Genomic DNA, 21,899 nt, shown 5'->3' with positions numbered 1-21,899 from the left:
AGTCATTAATAATAAATTACTATATCCAAGAAAAAAATAGAAATGAAAATAATGACTTTATTCTTATTAAAAAATTAGTTTCAAAAAGTTACAAAAAAATAACAAAACACCATTTGTATTATTTTAATCTTACAAAACAATTGATTAACAAATGAATTTAATTTTAAAAACTTTTTTAGATTACTTAAATTTTAAAAATTTGATTGACATAAGTAAGCTAAAGAAATTTTGAAATTTGAAAACTTTTAGATTAATTTATTAACCAATTGTTTCATAATGTTAAAATTATTTAAAACAAATACAGTATTTTCAGTGCAATTAAAAATTAAATTTTAATTATAATTAATTTTTAATTACAAATCTCAAATATGATTGATAAAATAAATTTAGATTTCAAAAATTCAACTTCTTATCATTATTTAAATTTTGTAAGTTTTTTTTTTTATTCTTAAATTTTACTTTGGTAAATCTCCCTATAAGAAAATGATTTTTTTTTATGTCTTTATAGTAAAATAGTTAAGCTTGTGAGCTTGCAAGTTCCAAGAATAGCGCAAGCGCAAAAAGCTTACGACTGTTGTTGTTTCCAAGGAGCTTTCGGATGATTGGCTGTAACATACAGCCAATGGGGAACTTTTGGATGTTGAATTTAAACTTTTTCCGGTTTCGAGGGATTCACGGGGCCACGGGGGCAACTACGCAACCGCTATAACAGTCGTTTGAATATTACCACCGTTTCTACCAACAACCCGCGACAGTTTACGAAATAAACTCCAACTCTCCGTAACATTTTTGATATTTAAAAGAACAATTATTTTTATTTTTCTATTGTTTATTCGTGAAGAGTTTTTTTTTAAAAAAAAGTTTTTTTCGTTCTCATCTTTTTTGCTCAAAAGTGTAGTAATATTTAAAAAAAAAAAATTATTGTTTCTTTTTTTTTTGAAAAAACTAAAGTTAAAACCACTTAATCGACACGATGGTATGTTCTATTGATGATATTGTAAGTCGTCGCCCTGGTAAAAAATTCCTTATTAAGTTTTTTATTTTTCTTTATTTATCTCTCCTCTTCTTTCTCTATTTTACTCACATTCACGCACACACTTCTTGAAAATTATTTTATTTTATCTTTTACAGTTCTTAATTTTCTTAATTGATATTTTAGTATAAACAGTAATAATTAATTACAAATTTTTTATTTTTTTATGAAATAATTTGGTTTTTTTTTCTCAATTTTAAACTATTTTTATTTTATGAAATTTTTTTTTTTTATTTATATGAAAATAGAAAACAATTTTTTTTTTTTTTGTAAAAATGTGAATTAAAACAGAAACGAAATTTCTTCTTTCATTTAATGGAATGAATTATAAAATGTTTGAGAGAATTAGAAATTTTGTAAAAAAAAACTATTTTAAATAAAAAAAATTTCAAAAAGAAATGAAATTTTTTTTTAACAATAAAAGAAAACTGTAAGGACTGCTTTTGATAAAAATAAATAATTTTCCTTCTGCATATATATCTGTTAGCTCTTAAATTGTGACTATACTTTTAATTCTATCTTGTGCATTAAAAATAAGCTGCAATTTTTTAACTATAATGATAAAAATATCGATGGATTTAAATATTTTTTTCGTAAAATTTCTTATAATTTCTTTTAATGTAGTACTGTAAAAATATATTTTGTTTATAACTTTCTTATCTACAATATTAAATATTTTATTACAGAAATTTTTTTTAAATTTATATTTATAGAAAAGAATTATTTTTTTTCTATTATTAAAAATATTTTTTCATATTTACAATAATAATCTATTTAAATTTTTTATAATAATATTAATTATGATAATAATAGATAATTTCATTACAAAATTTTTTTCACATACAGTATACACTTAATACAACAAAGACCTCAATGTTAGTTAAAAAAAAATATGTAATAATTTTTTGTAGTTATAAAAATTGCCTATCCTTAATATTCTATCTTTTCTCTATATTTATTTCCTCTCGTTTTCCTTCTATGTAAATGCCTGATTATTGTACAATCTACTTTGCACTCTTTCTTGTGAAATTTTCTGCATTTTGATTTTTTTTTTTAACAAAAAGAGATGTAAATTTAAATTGTAACAAAATTAATTTAATTTTTAACAGAAAATTTAGAGTAAAATATTAAATTAAATATTCTGCTCAAAATTCTTTTTTTTATAGAGAATGTTATTGATTCTCAGAGTAAAGTTATTTTTAATAGCAATTATTTATATATATATATTTTTTTTTATTAAAAAATGTAATTTATTTTTAAAAAATACAATTTTTATAAAAATATTTATTTCTGCATTGTAAATTAGAAAATTTTCTTTTTCAAACGAATACAACATTTTTTTGGACCAACAATGATTTATTTAATTTCTAATAAAATTTCCCATATGAATGAAAAATTTTTTTTAATTGAAAAAAATATTTTAAAAATATTAAATCATGGGACACACGTTTTTAAACGTATGAAATATTCAAATATTAAAAATAATTGTCGATTTCTCGCATGAACAGTTGGCATGAGGACTTTTTGTGCTTTTACAAAGTTAATTATTATAAAAAGTGCTATTTTGAAATAATTCATCAAAAAAAAAATTTAATTTTTAAAACTACTTAAAACATATTCAAATCTATTTTAAAATTAAACTTATAAATATTTTTCATTTTACAATTTTTGTTTAATTGTTCATTTATTTTACCCACTTTCTTTTCATCAGTTTTTTCTATCTTTTATGTTTTTATATTTTGAATTGAAAAAAATATATTTTATAAATTAGAAAATGAATTTTTGTACAATTGTAAAAAAGTTTAATTGTAAAGCACTGTTTTAAAAAATTTTATTTTTGGCATCTATTGTTCGTTTATAAGAACTAGAAATAATAGTATATTTATTCGTATTTGTTTATAGGCTGACGAGCTGCCGCCAGAGCAGATTGCTGGTATGTAGCAAAGTAAAAAAATAGAATTCTCTCTATACTCAATTGACTTCAAGTCGATAAAAACTGAATTCATGGAATTACGTCAGTTATTCTAATCGATACAAAAAACAAACTTTCTTTTATACAATTTTCGCATTTTATTTTCCACGAAATGTATAATATAACTTTAAATTATTCTCTAAAATCAAATTCAAATTATTTTCCCCTTTTAAATTGAGAAAATAAATTTTTTTTGTTTATTAAAAAAAAAACTATAAAATATAAATTAAATCATTTAAATAAATTTTAATTGTTAATTAAATAATATTTAATTATATTTAAATTTCTTTTATCATCATTAAAACTGTAAATCAACATAATGTATTGTTTAATTATTAAAATTTAATATATAAATATTACCTCTTTTATATGTCTAATTAAATAAATTAATTAAAATTACATGAATAATTATAATAAAATGAATCGAAATTATTTTACATTTTATAATATTTATTTAAATTTAAATTCTTTTTATCTAATTAATTACTGAAACAATTATTATGATGATTATTTATTCATTTTCATATGGGGTGAATAATTTTATTAATATCCATTCTGATTCTAAATTTAGTTAATAAATTTCTATTTTCTTGAGACGTAGAGTTTTTTTTACGTTTCATTTTATTGTATACGTGAGTCATTGACAGGCTCTGGTTAGATTTTTTAAATAATATGTTTACATTTTAACAAAACCTACATTTTAGCAAAATCGTTTCATCTTCTGGTGAAAGCTATTTGTCCGCGATTCATTTTCCATGTTCTGAATCATGAATCAAAATGATGGAAGCATCTGTTATTCAACCAAGTTTAAAAAAAAATTCTATTAATAATTGTAATTTTTTTTTCACTACAATATCAAATTTCGCCTATTTAATCTTGTATTTAAATACAATTTTCACCTTTTCTACAAGCTCAATAAAATATATTTTTTATTTATATATATATATATATATATTATATTTATCTCTAAAAAAATTAATTAATTGTTTTCGATCACTTTATTGTGCAAATGAGTAAAATTTCTAATTTATAAAAATTAAAAATAATAAGATGCATCAATATTTTATAAAAAAAAAAAAAAAAAAATTGGGGCGTATATATTTTTAAATATAATTTAAAAATTGTATTTTTGATTTTTAATACCCGTCCTTCGACGTGGACAACATTTTCATGGAGAGTTCCAAAATAAACATGCAGACCACCCGCTCTGGACTTTCTCATATTATTAGAAATCTAGATTTTATATAGTTCGTTGGTCGTGGTTTGTTTTAGAAATACGAGAATATTTGAAAATGATTGTTCCTTGGAAAGTTATGAACAATATGTTTTTTTATCAATTAAATTCATTATTGTGAAAAACGACTTACCTAGTATATTCTGGATCGAACTAAATTTAGTTCTCTTCTCAATTTGACTAGATGTTTGTTCGTCTTTCTTTGTCTCTCATTTCAAACCAAACGTCATAGGCAAACCTCATTTACACGTTCCGGAAGGTGGCCCGGGGTCTGTAACTATCTTTAGTCCTTCTTTAAATCAAAAAGCATTACACACGTGGATATATCCATATGTATATTTGTTCCCTTCACTCATCATTCGACATGAAGAAGAAATCCCAAAAAAAGATCTTCCCCTTGTTTTTTTTCAAATATTCCCCACTTGATACTCTGCAGTAGTGCCTAAAATAAGAAAGAAATTTAAATAATTTTCAAAATAATTAAACATGAGAGGAGAAATTAATTATTAATAAAGTTATTTTTTTTTTAAATGACATTCAAAAATAATAAACAGAAAAATGAGAGAAGAAAATTTTTATAAATATAATAATTAAATTATAGATATAAAAATATTTAAATAAATGATGATAAAGTGTGGAAATTATTAAATTATTTACTTTTTAACAAGTTTGATTTTTTTATTTCACTTGTTAAATATTATATGAAATGAAACATTTGAAATAAAATATGTGATATAATATAAATATGAACTTGTAACTTCTAAGTATCATTCAGAGATGATTCTAAATTTTGATAAAATATGACGGAGAAACATGGATTTCCGGAAGATTTCTCCTACTTAGACTAGTTTTTAATCAAATTATTTACAATTTGTCGTCAATTTTGGCTGTATTCCAAAAATTACTCTTAAAGTAAAATGCAATAAACAGACTTATAGTATGACTTTTTTTCAAAAATTACCTTGAAAATTCAAATTTATTTTAATTTATTTCTATTATTGCATATATATTATATATCAACATTAATTTCATATTCATATTAATATTTATTTAAATGCGTATTTCAATATTTCTTCCAAAATATTTTATTTAATATGTTAGTAAAAAAAATTTTTAAATGAAGCATAAAAAAATTCTTTTTCTATAACATCTATTAATTACATTGTCAAAAAAAAAATAAATTTCATATTTCTGCTCCTGGGATAATTCTTTCCACTTTCCATAGATTTTTTTTAAGCGGAATACAAATCTGCAATGAAAAAAGCACTAGCTTAAAAAAGATGGAAACTTAGGTAAAAACCAAGAGTATTTTTTGGCAAATTTGTATGCAGCGTGAAAAAATTTATTAAAATTGATAAGAATTATCTCAGGATCAAATTTTTAAAAATGAAAGTTCTAGCATTCCTTACAGTTAAATATTAGAATTGCGTTTATTTCCTCCGAACATTAATTTCTCTCATTCCTTCAAAAATTATTTTTTTATCTCTCACTATATGATATTTTTGTTTCAAATAAGAATTATACTTAAAGTCAACCAATAAATAATTTATATTTTATCCATCTGAAAAATAAATGGAAAATTAGTTTTATAAATACAATTAATGAATTTTCAAATTAATTTTTTTTTTTTTATAAAAATTAAATACATATATTACAAAATAACATTCATGTCAAATTAAAAAATTAAAATTAAAAAAAAAACAATAAAATTCAAAAGCCCTTTGACGAGAATTTGCATTTATTTTCATAGTGTTATTTAAGAATATTTATCAAATTGCAAAATTCCATCATGACAAAAATCGTGATTTTATTCGAGAAAATATACATATACAACTTGAAATTTATTGGTCACTATAAGATTTAATCGTATAATGAATGTTTAGGGATGTCGTAAAGCATAAATAAGAAATCAAAATGATTTCTGGAGCAAAGTGAGAGTTGAAAATTTTTTGCTGAATTAACGTAGAATCGGTCGTCGTGGGTGATAAATAAACCGACTAACCGGTAAGAACGAATGTTGCAGCGAGCCAAATAAGTTTCGGGCCAGAATCGCAGGGGGAATGGAAGGAAGGGCATTAACATCGGATCTAAATTCGAACACATTGGCGTCAGCGTACGCTTGATGATTTCTACACTCGGAAAACCAAATTTAACATTCCCTTATTATAGACTTTACTTTCATTTATTTTCCTTATAAAATTATTAGAAGTCTGTATATATATATATTATAATTTAATAACAATAAATATTTTGCTATCAGAATAAAAAAATAGAAGAAAATTACGAGAAAATAATTTTAAATTATAATAAAAATGTCTTTTTTTTAAATTATATATATATATAGGAAAATAATTTGTTTAATTAATTAATAATAAATAAAAAGAAAAATTAACATAATGAAGAAAATGAACTTTTTTTTGTAAAAGTGAGAAAATAATTTTTTTTCTTTTTCTCTTTAATTTCTAGTCTTGCGCAAGGCTTTTGACAGTTTTGACAGGGAAAAGAGTGGCAGCATACCTACTGACATGGTAGCAGATATTCTTCGACTTATGGGACAACCTTTCAACAAAAAAATTCTCGATGAACTTATTGAAGAAGTTGACGCCGACAGTAAGCGAGAGAGAAAATATTTTATTGTAAATCTATTAAATTGAAGAGGGAAAATTTAGGGAAAAAAATTTATTTTTTTCAGAATCTGGACGATTAGAATTTGAGGAATTTGTGACTCTAGCAGCAAAATTCATTGTTGAAGAGGATGCTGAGGCTTTGGAAAAAGAGCTACGAGAAGCTTTCAGACTTTATGACAAAGAAGGTATATTTAATAAATTTGTTTCCTTAAAATCTTTTCAAGGATTTATCAATTTCATTTTTAATTTTTACCTTGAAAATATTTTTCATTTCTTTTGAAATTATTTATCATTTCTTTTTAAAATATTTACCTTTGCTTTTTTGAATATTCAACTTCTATTTTAGAAATTCCACTCTTCTTCTTGAAATATTCGTTTGCTTCTTTTAAAATATTCTTTTCGAAACTTTTTCAAATAATTGTCCTTCCCTTTGGAAATATATTTTCACAGGCAACGGATATATTCCAACGACATGCTTACGTGAAATCCTCAGAGAATTGGATGATCAATTAACCGACGAAGAACTTGACATCATGATTGAAGAAATTGATTCTGATGGTTCTGGCACCGTTGATTTCGATGGTAAGCTAAAAAAGAAAATTAATTACTATCATTCATTATTTTTTAGTTAAAATTTGGTTCATCAATTTCTTTATACAATTTTTGCATAATTTTATCTGATTTTGAGTGAAATTTTCCACATATTTAAATTGTTTTCTATTTTAATTAAAATTGTAAAGAAAAAATGGCTCAAACTTTGATTATATATTTTAATTGGAATTTCGATTGAGACTTTTGCTTATATAGAATGAGCACAAAGTGGATTTTGGTCTTTTTTGAGTTTGATCAACAGAAGGAGCACTTAGATCTCAGAGAAACACGTTTATTTATACATGTGCCATAATTTGGAGCGATCTCGTTTCCGCGCGCTACTTTAACTCGGGGGCGTAAGGAATCGTCGTGATTTATCATAACAGTTTTGCAATACACATACTAAATTTCCTGAAGCGATTGGATTCGATATTTTGCGAAAAATCCATGCCTCGTAAAATTGCTTTTAAACTCATATCAGCAAAAAAAAAAAAAAAAAAAAAAAATGCTACAAATTTCTTTTTTTAAAAAAAGTACATATATTTTCGATTTATAAAGTAAAAAGAATTGAAAAACCAAATTTCTAATTATTTAAATTTAATAAATATTAATTAACTAGTGAATTTATTTATAATATTTAAATAAAATTTTAATTGCCTATATTAATTGCTGATTATAATTACTAAATTTCAATAATTTTTTAATTTGAAAATTAAATTAAAGTGAAATTGATCATTAATTAAATTGACATTAATGAGGGATAACAAATTATTACAAAATTTGTAGAAATCGTTAAGACTCATTAAAAGCAATAAAATTAAATATGATTTTTAATAAAATGAAATTGATAGTTTAAAATAGTTTTCGACACTTATTTTAATTGGCTATTACTTAGGGCAATATTAAGAATGTTGTGATCAGCAGTGAATCGAGTTTTTGGCGAGAATTTTCTGGCGAACTTACAGAATCCACTGTATATATAATGCAACAGATCATCAATCATATATACGAGAAGTTCAGGTTGGATAGAAAATTTTCTAATGCGCAACGAAGTGCAAAATTTTAAAGTAAATAATATTCCATGTCCGTTGAAATTTTACACGAGAGTAACTTAAGAAAAAAAAAATACTTCTCATGTTCCAAAAGTTCAGTATCAAGGACTTGGCATTCCTCAAACTTCTTCTTCCTCCTTTTCACACACATATATATGATGATGTTGATGATCCACCCACTGAGACAAGCTTTCTGAAAGAACATGACATTTTTGATTTATTGTCTGCATTTACGATTTCTGTCAACGTGAATGCAAGCACAGAAATTTCTTACTTTTTTTTTTACTTTTTTGAAAAGTAATTCAAATCTTGAAACAGTTTTGGACATTTTGAAAGAAAAAAAAGTTTTTAATTTTTTTTTTAACTGTAACAAAATTTTTAATTGCAATTTATTTATTTATTTCTATTTTTTAATTAAATTTGAATTTATTGTTTATAATTTTGCAATAGTAAATTTTACAATTCTAAAAAAGCTGTAAAGAATTTGCATTTTTACAATTGTAAATAAAAAATTTCACTTACCCAATTTCTCGATTCAATATAAATCAACAAACATTGAAATTCTTTCTTTTATGTTCTAGAATTTATGGAGATGATGACTGGAGAATAAAATATTGAAAGGATGAGATGAGAGAAGACCAATTTGGTGCAGCAGTCATCATTTACTTTTACTTGTTATATTGTATTTTCAACAATTCGATGAGAATTTGTCTGAAAAACATTAAAAAAAAAAAAAAAATATCGTAAGTCAGAGAAAAGGAATAACATCTAAATATTGTCCAGAGATTGGATAAAGCGACTCTCTTTGGACGTTAATTCGACAATCACTTTGGCTCGATTTTCTATATATAATAAATACAATTTTTACTATACATAAGTTACACTACACTCCGTTCTTACAAGAGCCTACTTAATTTTCCATGGTCAGTATTTATTGTTGTTAATAAAATTCGCTAGAAAAAATGATAGTGTTGTTATCTTTCAATACCAAACAAAGTAATGGAAATTTTTTAATTTAATTTCTAACCATCTTTTGCGTTTTAAAAATTAATTAAATAGCATATCCCTTGATCAATGAAATTTAATTATAATTAAAAACAAATTATTTCCACAGTGTAATTATCTTAATAGTAAAGTTAAATGAATTAAAATTTAATTTAATTAAATAAAAAATTTTAAAAAGCTAAAAATAAATTAATAAGGTTTTTAAAATTCAGTGGAATGAGACATCTACTCTTCTAAATCTTGATTTATTTTAACATTTAATAATTACAATCACAATAATTTGAGAGTCCTCCGTGTAATTGACAATAGTCACAAACATAACAGAGTAGTTGGTATTTCAATAGAGATTTCGATAAAAAAATAGAGCCGCTAGCATATTATAGACTAGGTTGTTATTATTATTCGATCAAAAATCTCGAGCGAAATCAATTTTTGTGCTCTGGCAATTCTTTTCGTACGAAGAAGCGTTTGACTTGGTCATGGGCACACTCGATCAGAGTGTTTATAATAAGTATCATCATAAACTTGGCATAGATCAAAGGATTCACTTAAAACTGAAAGTACAATAGATCTTTCTTTCAGAAAATGAAAATCTAACTCTCTAATCTTATGATTTAGATTTCTATTTAGATGTTTACATAAATTAAAGACTAGACTATGATCCACGATATTTTATCGTAGAGTTGGCAATTCTTTACTCTTCACTACATTCTTATTATTTATATATATATACTTATATAAATTTATATATATATACATATAGTATCTTGATATTTACGATCATTTATTACACAGCAAGATAGAAATATATTTAAAATCACTTTTCATGAATTTCAAATATTTAATATCACCTTTTAGTGGCGATTTTAAATGTTAAAAATCAACTTTTGCATATTTTAAATATATTCTAAAATCACTTTCTGTATACTTTAAATTATCTAAAATCACTTTTTGTATATTTAATTATCTAAATTCATTTTTTTTTGTATATTTTAAATATCTAAAAATCACTTTTTGAAATATTCATAAAGCTACTTTTTATTTGGACCAATTGTCTAAAAAGAATTGGCCAAAGAAAAATTGGAATGAATTTGACTTTTCTCTATGTACAATAAATTCGATAATTTAAATCTTTTCGATTTTTCTTTATATATATAAATAAAAATTTGCTAATTAACTAAGAGCTAAAATTAATTAATAAATATTTAAATCTCGTATGAGATTCTTTGGATTTTGGCATTTTGATTTTCTATTTATTACTAATAAAATAAGATAACGAAAAAAATATTATCTAGAAAAAGTAGTACAGGCGTGTATAATTATTATTTGTATTATCTGTAAAATAATTATTTTCATAGAATTTTTTTCCCCAATTTTGGAAAATCGCTATTGCAAAATAAATATTACAATTAATGTCTATTCTACTTTTTCAATATAATATTTTTTTTATGGAAATATATAATATGTAAGAGAAAAATAGTATATCTTTTTTTTGCTTCGAAGAAATCGTTCCAGATGTAAATATTGTGGAAAGGCTTCTTAAACGAGGGTTTGTAAATCGTCTTCGTCTTCCACCTTGGGAGATGAAGGTGATGGAAGTAAATGTCACATTTGAAATAAATGTGGAAATTCATTGCTAATGTCTCGCACCAACTGTTGATCTTCTTGACTTTCAGCAGTTTCCTCGCAAAATATTCTGCAAATCGTAAATCAACAACGTAACATTCTTTCTATATTTATTCAACTATACACGATGATATTAACCTTGTAAAACTTTTTAAAACGTCCTCAGAACGATGTCGATGATCATTATAATTCGACGTTCGTAATACACGACGACACAATTCCAAATATTGCCTTCGCTAGAAACATTTCAATTTGTTGTATTTTGAAAAAAAAAATTATTTTCACACTATTTTTATAATTGAAAAATTATTGACTAATAATTTTTCTTTTAGTTTCTATTAATTATTTAAAAAAATAACCATTGACGTGTTTGTAATTAAAAAATTTGATAATTAAAAAAGTTTAAAGATTCGTTTCATTGAAATTTCAATTTAAAAACTTACCCTGTCACCGGGAGAAATATCAAATAATTGCCTCAAAATAATATCAATCAGAACTTTTACGTCATTTGTATAAAAAAGATTTGCCGTAACTTCTTTACTGAATAAATCGACAAACATTTTTAAAACAGAATCTGGCGGCGCCGGTTGATGATCGAAAATGCGAACAGGATCCTCTACATCAGAATAAAAATGAAATTTTTTCTAAAAATGTGAAAAAACTGAAAGATTTCAAAAAAAAAATAAATATAAGATGAAAAAAATAGAGAAATACAAATAAATATTTTAAAAATAATTTTAATTAAAAAGAAAGTATATTAAGACAACTTTATTACCTTCTCGGTTTAGAAGAAATAAAATCTTTTCGGTAAAAATTTTGGCAATTGTTCTCCCTTTAAGGGCATTCAAAACAATATTCTCCGATGCCATAAACTGCAAATTGTATGATAGAATGAGATTCACAAATAAATCAGGAATTTGATCATCCAAATCATTATCCGGAGGATTTTCAATCAATTCAAATAAAAATTCTATAAAGTCCATGCCGAGTTGCTCTATTGAGAATAGAAAAAAGATATTGCGTAAAATATTTAACTTTCATGTATTGCAAAAAAAAAAAAAATAATAATTTGAAAATATTTTCTTATTATGAAGAGGAAGAAAATTCAGAATTAGTTAAAATTATACATATTTAGAAAAATTGTAATTATTACCTAAATGTGTAATTGGCATTGGTTCACCCATTGAAAATATCATGGTGAGCAAAAGAGACGAATAATTCAATTTTGACACATTTCTTGGATTTGCTCGCATGTCTCTATTTTAAACGAATAATGGTCAATTTTATAAAAAAAAATTTTATCTTAAATTATTTTAAAGGGAATTATTTGAAATTTTTCATACCTGGCCATTTCCATTGGTAGAATGCTATTTAACATAATTGTCAAAGCTATTGGATCAAGACTGCACATTACACCAAAAGATTGTAAAAGTAATTGCCTAATGGTCCATCTAGGTTCCATTTGATAATATTGAATTAACGTTGTCACTCCGTTATATTGATCTTGTCTTAAAACATACCTTGAGACATTGGCATCAGCGTTTGTCTATAAAAAAAAAGAAAAATTTTATTAGGTAATTTTTCATTTTCAATAAATAATAAAGTTTAAATATAAAATGACAAATAAAAAGTAAATGCAAAATATATGATAAAAATAAATATATTTTTAATAACTTACAAGAATAGATGTAAGCTCTTTGATATATTCTAAAATTATGGACTCATCTTCATACAGCATCCAACTTCTCTGCTGAGAATCTTCCTTACAAGAAGTGAGCTCCTTAAATATTACTTTTAACCTATTAGCATCATATGTTTCTTCAATTGTCATTTTTGAAACAGTAAGTGGAACTTGAAGTTGATTTAAAATTTCCTCCAAATAGTGACTCACCGAATGTGGAAGAATTTCATATAAACCAACGACAACAACAGAAACGGCAACTTTTGACATTTCATAACTAAGTTGAGTATTTCTTCTCACTTGATCCAATAAATGATAGGCGGTTCTTGGATTAATATCAGCTGTACTTGATGTTTTATTTTTTACCGGCGAATGATTTGGAGATTTAACTTTAATATTTTCACAAATATTTTTTTGCACAACATCATCTGGTGGTAAAATTGCTTCAGATGCCGATTGACGAGTTAAAGATTGTCTTCGTTTCTCGGTAGCTGAATCCCGTCGAGCTGATAATGCTGTTTCTATTTTATTTGATTTTTCATTTTGATCATTTTCATTTGATGCATTGTTACTTTTTATTGAGGCATAAGTTGCATTACTTGATGTTGATTTATTATCTTCAGTTGAATTATTACTGACTATTGGAATTAATTCATTATTATCCTTATCGGGTGTTGTATTGCCAAAATCAGGTGGCATTGGCGCTTGTTTTTTAGTTTTTTTACCCTGTTCTGCATAACGTTTCTTATCTTCTAATTTTGATAAAATAGCCTGTCTATCAGTGACAATTGAACTTTCTTGTTTATCATTGTTAACCGAAAATAATTTAATACATTCGTCTAAAAAGTCTATAAAGAATTGTGGTTGAACCTGAAAGGGGGTGTGGAAAAAATTTTAATATGATTTTCATTTCTAATGATTAAATAATTAGATATAATTAGAAAATTTTGATGATAAATAATTATTTTCCAATTTAATATATGTCAAACCTTTTCTGTTGTCGCGTAATTAGAAGGAATAAAACCAACTTGACCCTCTTTATTTATAACTTGCCACCAATTCCTCTGTTTTGTATTTGATTGTAAGAGAACAAAAAGATCATTCTCTCGAAAACTGAGAGCTTTATGAAAAGTTGCATTAAAGTCGTATAAAGCTCTAAGCATTTCATAATTTCCTGAAAAAAAGAATTTAATTGTTAACATTTTGCTAAAACATTATTGAATCAAGTAAAATAATATATTTTAACAATTTTAAATTAACATAATATGCTTTATTTAATCTTATTTCATTATATACACTATCATTATCAAAATAATTAATTTAAGGCTTAATTGAACATTTGAAATTAAATTTATTTATTTTTATTAAAGTAAAATAATAATTGATTACTGTATAAATGATCATTTAATGAATTAAAAAAATTATTCAATTTTATTTAAGGGCATATTTAAAAATAATTTAATTTTAATTACTTTGGATTAAACTCTCTTCATAATAAAATAAACAAAAATTACATACATACAATTCAAATGCCACGCCTATATAAGATATATACAAAATTATTGATTTGACTAACGTAAATTTTTTGAATATTTTTTTGATATTGATAAAAAGAATGATTTCAAGAAATTGGAATATTTTTAAACATTTTGCTTCTGGATATAATTGATTAAAAAATTTAAATAAAAGTGACATTTTCTTGCAAGTTTTATTTTTGATATGTACGTATAACATAAAATAACTAGTTAAAATCTTAATTAACAACAAACAATAAATAAGATTAATAACAAGTTAAGTGAAATAAATAATATATATCTTTTAATTTGAAAAAAAATTAGAATAAAAATTTAAATTTTGTGGGAAAACATTTTTTTAAATAAATATACCTGTGATTAGAACATAAGGTCGATTTTTAATAATTTATTTTAAATGCATATAAATTCTCAAATTTAATACAATAATTACAACAAAAATTATATTGAAATTAGTGCGGAAACAATATTTTTGCAAAAAATGACATTTAGCTCTTATATTTTTAATACATTTTTTATTTTTAATTTTCGTTAATATAGATAATAAGTTAATGAATCTTTATAAATATAAACAAAAAAATACTTGTTATTTATTTTATTTCATAATGTTCTTCAACATAAAGTTAATGAGTAAGAGAAACTACCCCAACATAAACATGGAACATTCCTTGCACCCGCAAACGTCAAACACTTTAAAAAACTAATAATTATTTTTTCTAAAATGATTAAAAAAATATGACAATTTTTTTAAAATACTCAAAATTTTAAGAAGATTTATCTTCAAGTAATAATGATCTAACATTTTTTTTTTTTTGTTAATAATGTAAAATTTGAAAAAATAAATGACTTACCTAACCTAGCCTGATTATTGTCACCCATGGTTGAAAGTGAATGATTAAGTTAATCGTAATATTCACTAACGGGCAACGCCCAGGTGAAAAGTAGATTATTGAACCTGTATTTACAATCCGACATTAGTTTCACTTTCATTTGAACTCCATAACATAATTTTTATTTGTCTTTTTCACTTTCGGTTTATTATGCGGATTATGCGGGTTTACACATGCAAGCAGACAAGAAAGTCACACACACTTGTACACAAATGGCAAAAGTCCATTTAAATGAAGATGTCGCTTTTTGCAATCGGGTTACCGGATAACCGATTCTATTTTTATTTCAAGTTACCCTGAAATAAATATATTATAAGATTTTTAAAATCTTATTGATTAATTACAAAAATATATATATTTTTTGCTAAATTTAAGTTTTATTCTTTTTAAACATATTTTTCTATTTATATCAAGAATAATTTAATTTTTTTGAAATATTTAGAGTTCACTTATTTATTTTTTCATTTTCTTATTATTTTTTAATGAAAATAAAATGAGTTATACTTTGAAATACTGGTAAATTTAAATTTAGATGAATATAATATTTATTGTTAAATCGCAGGAAAATTTTTTAAAGAAAAATTAAAAATAACGCAAATTATTATTATTAATATTAAACTTTTATTATGAACAACTTTTATGTTACAAATACAAAAAATGAGTTTGTACAGTTCACACGATTGATTTTAATTTAATTATAAATTTCACTATGGTTAGGATTCAAACATACCGACACCATAAAGCAGATTTCTGCGGGTAAAATGAAGAGCAAAAATTGATGAATTTTTCGTTGCAAATGTTCTCAAAAGATAGGAGTCGGCATTTGTTTTTACATCGGGATTATGAGATACATTAACATCCTCTAAACTCATTTCCTCCGCTAATTTCGTAAAGTCCCATAACTTTATTGTACAATCTAACCCACCTGTGAAATAATAATTTGTCTTATATTCTTATTTTCACTTTCTAAATTTTCTTATTTATTAAAATATATAACATTCTTTTTTTTAAATTAAATTTGATCGAGATTAATTTGAATTAATAATTTTTTTTTGTTTTACCTGATACAAGGAGTGTTCCGTCTCTACTGAATGAAAGACAATGAATTATGCTTGTATGTCCGGATAATGCAGCGACTAAATGTCCATGTGCAAGATCCCAAACAAGCACACGATGATCAGCACCTGCAGAAGCCAAAAATCGACCCTCTATAGAAAAAGCAAAAGCATATATTGGAGCCTTGTGGCCAGTCATTAATCTCACTTGACTGCCAGTAACACAATCCCACAATCGAACAGTCATATCACTTGAACCTGTGGCTATATAATTTGAATTCGGATGAAATTGAACGACCTAAAAGTAAAATTTTTCGATATAAGAGAATTTTTACGAAATTTATATATATTAAATAATCAAATTAATTTTCTTACATCAACATCTGAAAAGTGACCAGCGAATATTCGAAGTGGTTGAGGACTATCGGATGCCCAAAGTCTTGCTGTTTTATCATGACTGGCTGTTGCAAAATAATGACCATGAGGAGAAAATTTCACGTACCATACAGGAAATAAATGTCCCTTGTAGCACACAACGCACGTCCATGTATGAAGAGACCACAATCTCACTGAAACATTTTTTTTTAAGACATCATTTAATTAATAAAAAAAAAAAAAATAACAATTATCAATTAAAAAGTATAAAATTCCAGTTTAATTAAATAAATACAAAAATATACCAATAATAAAAAGAAAATATTCAATTTTACCTGTTGTATCTTCAGAGCATGATAATAAGAGATTTTTATCAGGACTAAATGATAAACAATTTACTGGTCCACTGTGTCCATATAAAAGCTTCACCGATTCTGATGTTCTTTCATCCATCATTCTCACCAATACATCATCTATTTAATTAATAACAATTTATAATTCGATAAATAAATAATTGCCAAAAAAAAAAAAAATTAATAATTCTATATTTGAAAATTCACTTACCAGCTTCTGTCACAATTTCAGCAAGCTGTTCAGAATTTTTCATTACTTTCAATTTTTGTGGAAGAAGACTCCAAACTTTTATAACCGAATCGCTAAATCCAACTCCCAATAAACTTGAATCTTCCGATATTTCCACGGCCGTAATACTGGTGTGAAAAAAAAATCAAATACAATACATTTGAAATAATTATGATATAGGCACATAAAGATAATAATTTGTGAAATAATCAATATATAAATATTCTATTTACCTGTGAACAACATTTAAAAGAGTATAGAAACAAATAGAAGGTAAACAATCTGGACCAAGTTGAACACGTTTTGTTGCTTCTCTGAGAGCTTTAATTTTCTCCATTTTATCCGCATCTTTTCTATTAACAAAAAAAAAGTTTCTTCAAACAAAATCAACTTTAACCCTACGTTGCGTTATTTAATTTTTTTTTCATATTACTGTATTGACTAACAAAAAATATATAAATTAATAAAATTTGACTTAAACATCTAGTTTCAATATTATTTATTTAACCACTAAAAATTCAGCATTCACATAAATAATTAATATATAGTAAAATCAAATCTACAAAATGTTAAAAATAACTGTTTATTGAAAAATTAAATTATTAATATTAAATAAAAAATTTATTTTCACTATTTAAAAATTTAGAGATAACTTACAAATTTGGTAAAGGCATTCTTCCAACAGGAGGTGCATTGGGATCAGATTTTGTTTTCTTTGAGAATAGAGGATCTTTTTTCGGTTTCTTTTTCTTTGGTTTATCTCCTTCTCCACCTCCCGTATCTTCCTCCTCTTCCTCGGGAGGATTCACACATTGAATTTCGGGCTCCTTTAAAAGTCCATAATAGACTTTTGCTTTATTATCTAAAATAAATAAAATCTAAATATATAGTATTCAAGAAAGAAAAAACAATACTAATGAATATAAATTTAATTATTTTTAATTAATTTGATAAATTTTTTGTTACCTTGTCTTGTCGCTTCTCCTAAAATTGCTCCTGATGTGGCTTCAATTTGTTGTTTATTTCTAGCAACACCTTCATACATATCGAAATAAAGTCGCTCATTAATGATATTTAACAAGCTATTACATTTCTTTTCCTGTAAGTGACGTTTTAACATTGATAGCGTGTCCCTTGACATTCTTATTATAAATTGATTTGATCTAAAATTGAAGGATAATGTAAGAAAATTGTTTTAAAAACAGTCAGTGTTATTAATTTTATTTTTCTTAAAAGTCAATTTTTAGTAAATATGGTTTACAATTAATAAATCATTTTTTATTATCATTTTGCTTCCTCATGGAGGAAGCTTTGTAGTCCTTTCGCTTTGTAGGAAGGTTTTTTGGAGGAAGATTTGTAGTCCTTTCGCAGGGTGTCTAACAAGGATTGAGAAAAAAATTCCCTGACTTTTCCATGACATTTTTTGATTTTTTCCTGACTTTTTAATAACCTTATTTCTGCTTTCTTTGGACAAAAATATGGTTACTAACATATTTAACAATAAATTAATTTCTAATAGTAGTAACAAATGCTAATAAAAACCATTCAAGTTTTTTCAGATTAAAAAATTTTTAAATTCACAAAACATTTTAATTTTTGTAAAAATTTACAGAAATTTCCCTGACTTTGAATGGAATTTTCTGAAATTCCCTGACTTTTCGCTGACATTTCCCTGACCAACAAAATTCCCTGACTTTAGCTGACCGTTAGACCACCCTGTTTCGTTTATAAAAATTTTCAAAGTGGCGGAAACAAATTTTTTTCTATATAGAAACATGTTATATGAGATCCTGATCAATTGTCCGGATGTATATATATATATGTGTTTGTGGATCCCTTTTTTGTTTAGACGATAACTAACAGGTTTTAATGGATTTAGATTATTCGAAATTTTTTTTTAATCGAAAAAATTTTTAAATAGAAAAATTTAAGGTTATATATAATAAAATCGTATTCCTTACGTCAAGACAAATCGATTGGTATATATAAAGTACTAGCTGTCGCACCCGTCTTCGACGGTTATAATATTTAGATTTAATAAATTTTGAAATTTATAATTACATCCAACTATGCGTGTTCTCCTGTATTAAAATATCTTTTTATAAATTTTTAATTATTATTTATTCAATTCAATTTAATTTTTTCACTGCTTTTAATAAAATTAAAATAATTTAAAATTGTATTTAATTTTATAGTATTGAAAATAAAAATTATTTTAATCAATACAATTTAAATTAAAATTTTAAAAAACTTTAAAAATTATTTGAAGAATAAATTTTTAATAGAAAAATTTCTTTTAAATAAAATGAAAATAATTTAATTTTATTATATTTATTATATTATATTTAAGTTTATTTAGTTTTATTATATTTAAAAATAATTTGTATCTATAATAATAATAATAATAATAATAATAATAATAATAATAATAATAATAATAATAATAATAATAATAATAATAATATTCAATAATAATAATAATAATAATTTAAATATAATAATTGTTAATTTCAAAGAGTAAAAAAGTAATTTTCGATTTTTTATTTTTACAATATCTGATTTCATATTCAGATTTGCAATTATTAATTTTAAAATTCTGATAAAATTCTTAAATTAAAATTCTTAAAATTTCTTGTTAAAAGCATACTTAATTGGTCACAAAATTTTAAATAAAGAACGTTTAGTAAAGAATTATCAAAAAATAAAAAATGTTAAATATTTTAAATTTTTTGAAAGTGTCATATTTTTGTTTAAATTAATATTTTTCATTGGTGTGCAGCTAAGATTGCGTTTAATACCCAACAGACTAAAAACATTATTGTTTTACTTATAAAAAGTTGAACATGACGAATTCTTATATTACAATGTTATTAAAAAAATTGGAAATTCAAAAATTTGATTTAGACTTTTAAATTCAGACTATTTACTTAATTTAATAAAAAAATTGATTGCATTTATGTGAAAAAATTAGATACAAATAGTTTCAAATCAATCTGACAAAAAATAAAAAATTTGCATTTTTTTGATTTTTTTAAATTTTTTGAAAAAATGTCATAACTTTCGTTCATGTTAATATTTTTTAATCAAAAATGGCTAAGATTTTAAGTTACGTTAAGACTGAATACGCTGCCAAGTTTTACCTTAATCGGTTGAGCCGTTTTAAAGTTGTGCCGGTACAAAATATTGACGACAGACAGACAGACAGACAGAATTTTTATTTATAACATATTTGTTATCTTTACTACTTAAAATGATAAACTATGCAAGAAAAAATTAATTTGGAGCAATGTACAGACAAAAGTCTGATTTTATTAATATAGATAGTTTCAATTTAAATTTAAAGAATTAATAAAAGTTAAAAAATCAAAAATTCACATTTTGGCAATAAAATTTTGTGATTTTTTAAATTGAAGTTTATATATGAAATAATTGTATTCCTTGCATGAAAACGAATCGATTGGTATATATATAAAATTTACATTTGTAAATAATTATAAATTATTATTTTTCATTAATTTTCATAAATTTCAGCTAAAATGTGAATTTTTGATTTTTTAACTTCCATTAATTCTGTAAATTTAACTCAAATCTACAGGTACTCAAATGTTTATATTATTATTATATTATTTTTGTATGTTTATTTCAATGTTAATGCTTTCTCCACGAGGAAGCAAATTTTTTTGCTGATCGTAAAGAGGAAGCAAAATGTTCATGTAATGAACATCTGAATTTACAACTTGTTTGAATTAATTTTTCATTCATTTAAATTAAATAATACCTACTTGAACGTGTCAATGAGTTCATTTCCATCCATTTGTTCTCGTTTTGTGACATTCGACAAACGTTTCAAATCGGCTTGATAATAATCCTCCAAATTTTCACTGTATTTTTCCAATATTTCTTTAGCTTGTATAGAATGATTATTGTATACCAATTCCAGATACATGTTTACCAAAACAGGATATAAAATTGTACCCAATTCATGCTGTAATTATTCAATAAATAATAAATATTTTTCTTTTTTTTTTTTAAGGTTCTTCTTTCTTATTTCATTGTAGTTATATTATAACTAATAAAATATATAACTATATAAATATTTATTACTAACCTTATAAATATCCAAGGAACCCTCGACAAATTGTTTTAATTCACTGTAAGATTTTTCATAAAGAGCAGGATCACCTTCGCTTTTGTAAGCGGATAAAACATTGCTTACTTCTGAATCAGTTTGTTGGCTTTCCTCGAGCTGTACATCACTTAAATTGGCTTCTTTTCTAAATAAATCTTCAGTATTCTGAAATAATAAGATAATAAATATAAAAAAAAATTAGTTTCAATTTTATAAAACAAATAACTATATATTAATTCAGAAAATTGAACAGGAATTGTTTTCTATTAATAATAATTTTTGAGGTTAGAAATTGAAAAAAAATTGAGCCTATTATACTTACTTTGAAATTATATTTTCTGAGAAGCTGTAGCATAGCCACCATAGTTTTTTTATCGTTATCCATGATTGGTCTTTTTTTTAAGTTACTTTATACAACAATAATTGTTTCTTTAAAAAAAAAAAAAAAATTTTCACTCGACATTAAATGTCACTTTGGCGTTTGTATACAAATCCATTGAAGTTGTCAACACTTT

General features: G+C 23.9%; 3 protein-coding genes across 5 annotated transcripts; 1 reads left to right on the top strand and 2 right to left on the bottom strand.

The window, feature by feature from the left end:
• Nucleotides 1-713: 713 nt before the first annotated feature.
• Nucleotides 714-9,475, top strand: LOC127287075 (troponin C, isoallergen Bla g 6.0301). 2 transcript variants are annotated; one of them, XM_051313801.1, is made up of 6 exons: nt 714-976; nt 2,936-2,966; nt 6,706-6,849; nt 6,932-7,051; nt 7,317-7,448; nt 9,091-9,475. In XM_051313801.1, the coding sequence occupies exons 1-6, from the start codon at nt 974-976 to the stop codon at nt 9,117-9,119; spliced, it is 459 nt and encodes a 152-aa protein (XP_051169758.1). In that variant the 5' UTR covers nt 714-973; the 3' UTR covers nt 9,120-9,475. The 2 variants fall into 2 exon arrangements, with proteins under 2 accessions (XP_051169758.1, XP_051169757.1); XM_051313800.1 differs by having other exon boundaries at nt 714-997.
• On the bottom strand, nt 9,233-15,460 carry LOC127287073 (NCK-interacting protein with SH3 domain). 2 transcript variants are annotated; one of them, XM_051313797.1, is made up of 9 exons: nt 15,205-15,459; nt 13,811-13,995; nt 12,819-13,691; nt 12,484-12,686; nt 12,294-12,397; nt 11,916-12,134; nt 11,584-11,756; nt 11,279-11,376; nt 9,233-11,210 (listed from the first exon to the last, which is right to left on the bottom strand). In XM_051313797.1, exons 1-9 carry the CDS (start codon nt 15,230-15,232, stop codon nt 11,120-11,122), a joined length of 1,974 nt encoding a protein of 657 aa, XP_051169754.1. In that variant the 5' UTR covers nt 15,233-15,459; the 3' UTR covers nt 9,233-11,119. The 2 variants fall into 2 exon arrangements, with proteins under 2 accessions (XP_051169754.1, XP_051169755.1); XM_051313798.1 differs by lacking the exons at nt 9,233-11,210; nt 11,279-11,376 and having other exon boundaries at nt 11,656-11,801; nt 15,205-15,460.
• Nucleotides 15,461-15,841: 381 nt separating this feature from the next.
• On the bottom strand, nt 15,842-21,888 carry LOC127287074 (transcription initiation factor TFIID subunit 5). The gene is made up of 11 exons (XM_051313799.1): nt 21,707-21,888; nt 21,364-21,549; nt 21,038-21,240; nt 18,222-18,418; nt 17,913-18,117; nt 17,489-17,608; nt 17,238-17,383; nt 17,009-17,146; nt 16,674-16,867; nt 16,305-16,596; nt 15,842-16,168 (listed from the first exon to the last, which is right to left on the bottom strand). Exons 1-11 carry the CDS (start codon nt 21,767-21,769, stop codon nt 15,957-15,959), a joined length of 1,956 nt encoding a protein of 651 aa, XP_051169756.1. The 5' UTR covers nt 21,770-21,888; the 3' UTR covers nt 15,842-15,956.
• Between the last annotated feature and the right edge of the window lie 11 nt (nt 21,889-21,899).

The sequence above is a fragment of the Leptopilina boulardi genome, unplaced genomic scaffold, assembly GCF_019393585.1.
Source record: "Leptopilina boulardi isolate dan_hultmark-lab unplaced genomic scaffold, ZJU_Lbou_2.1 LbouV2_367, whole genome shotgun sequence".
NCBI lineage: Eukaryota > Metazoa > Arthropoda > Insecta > Hymenoptera > Figitidae > Leptopilina > Leptopilina boulardi.
This window is presented reverse-complemented; position numbering and strand designations above follow the sequence as displayed.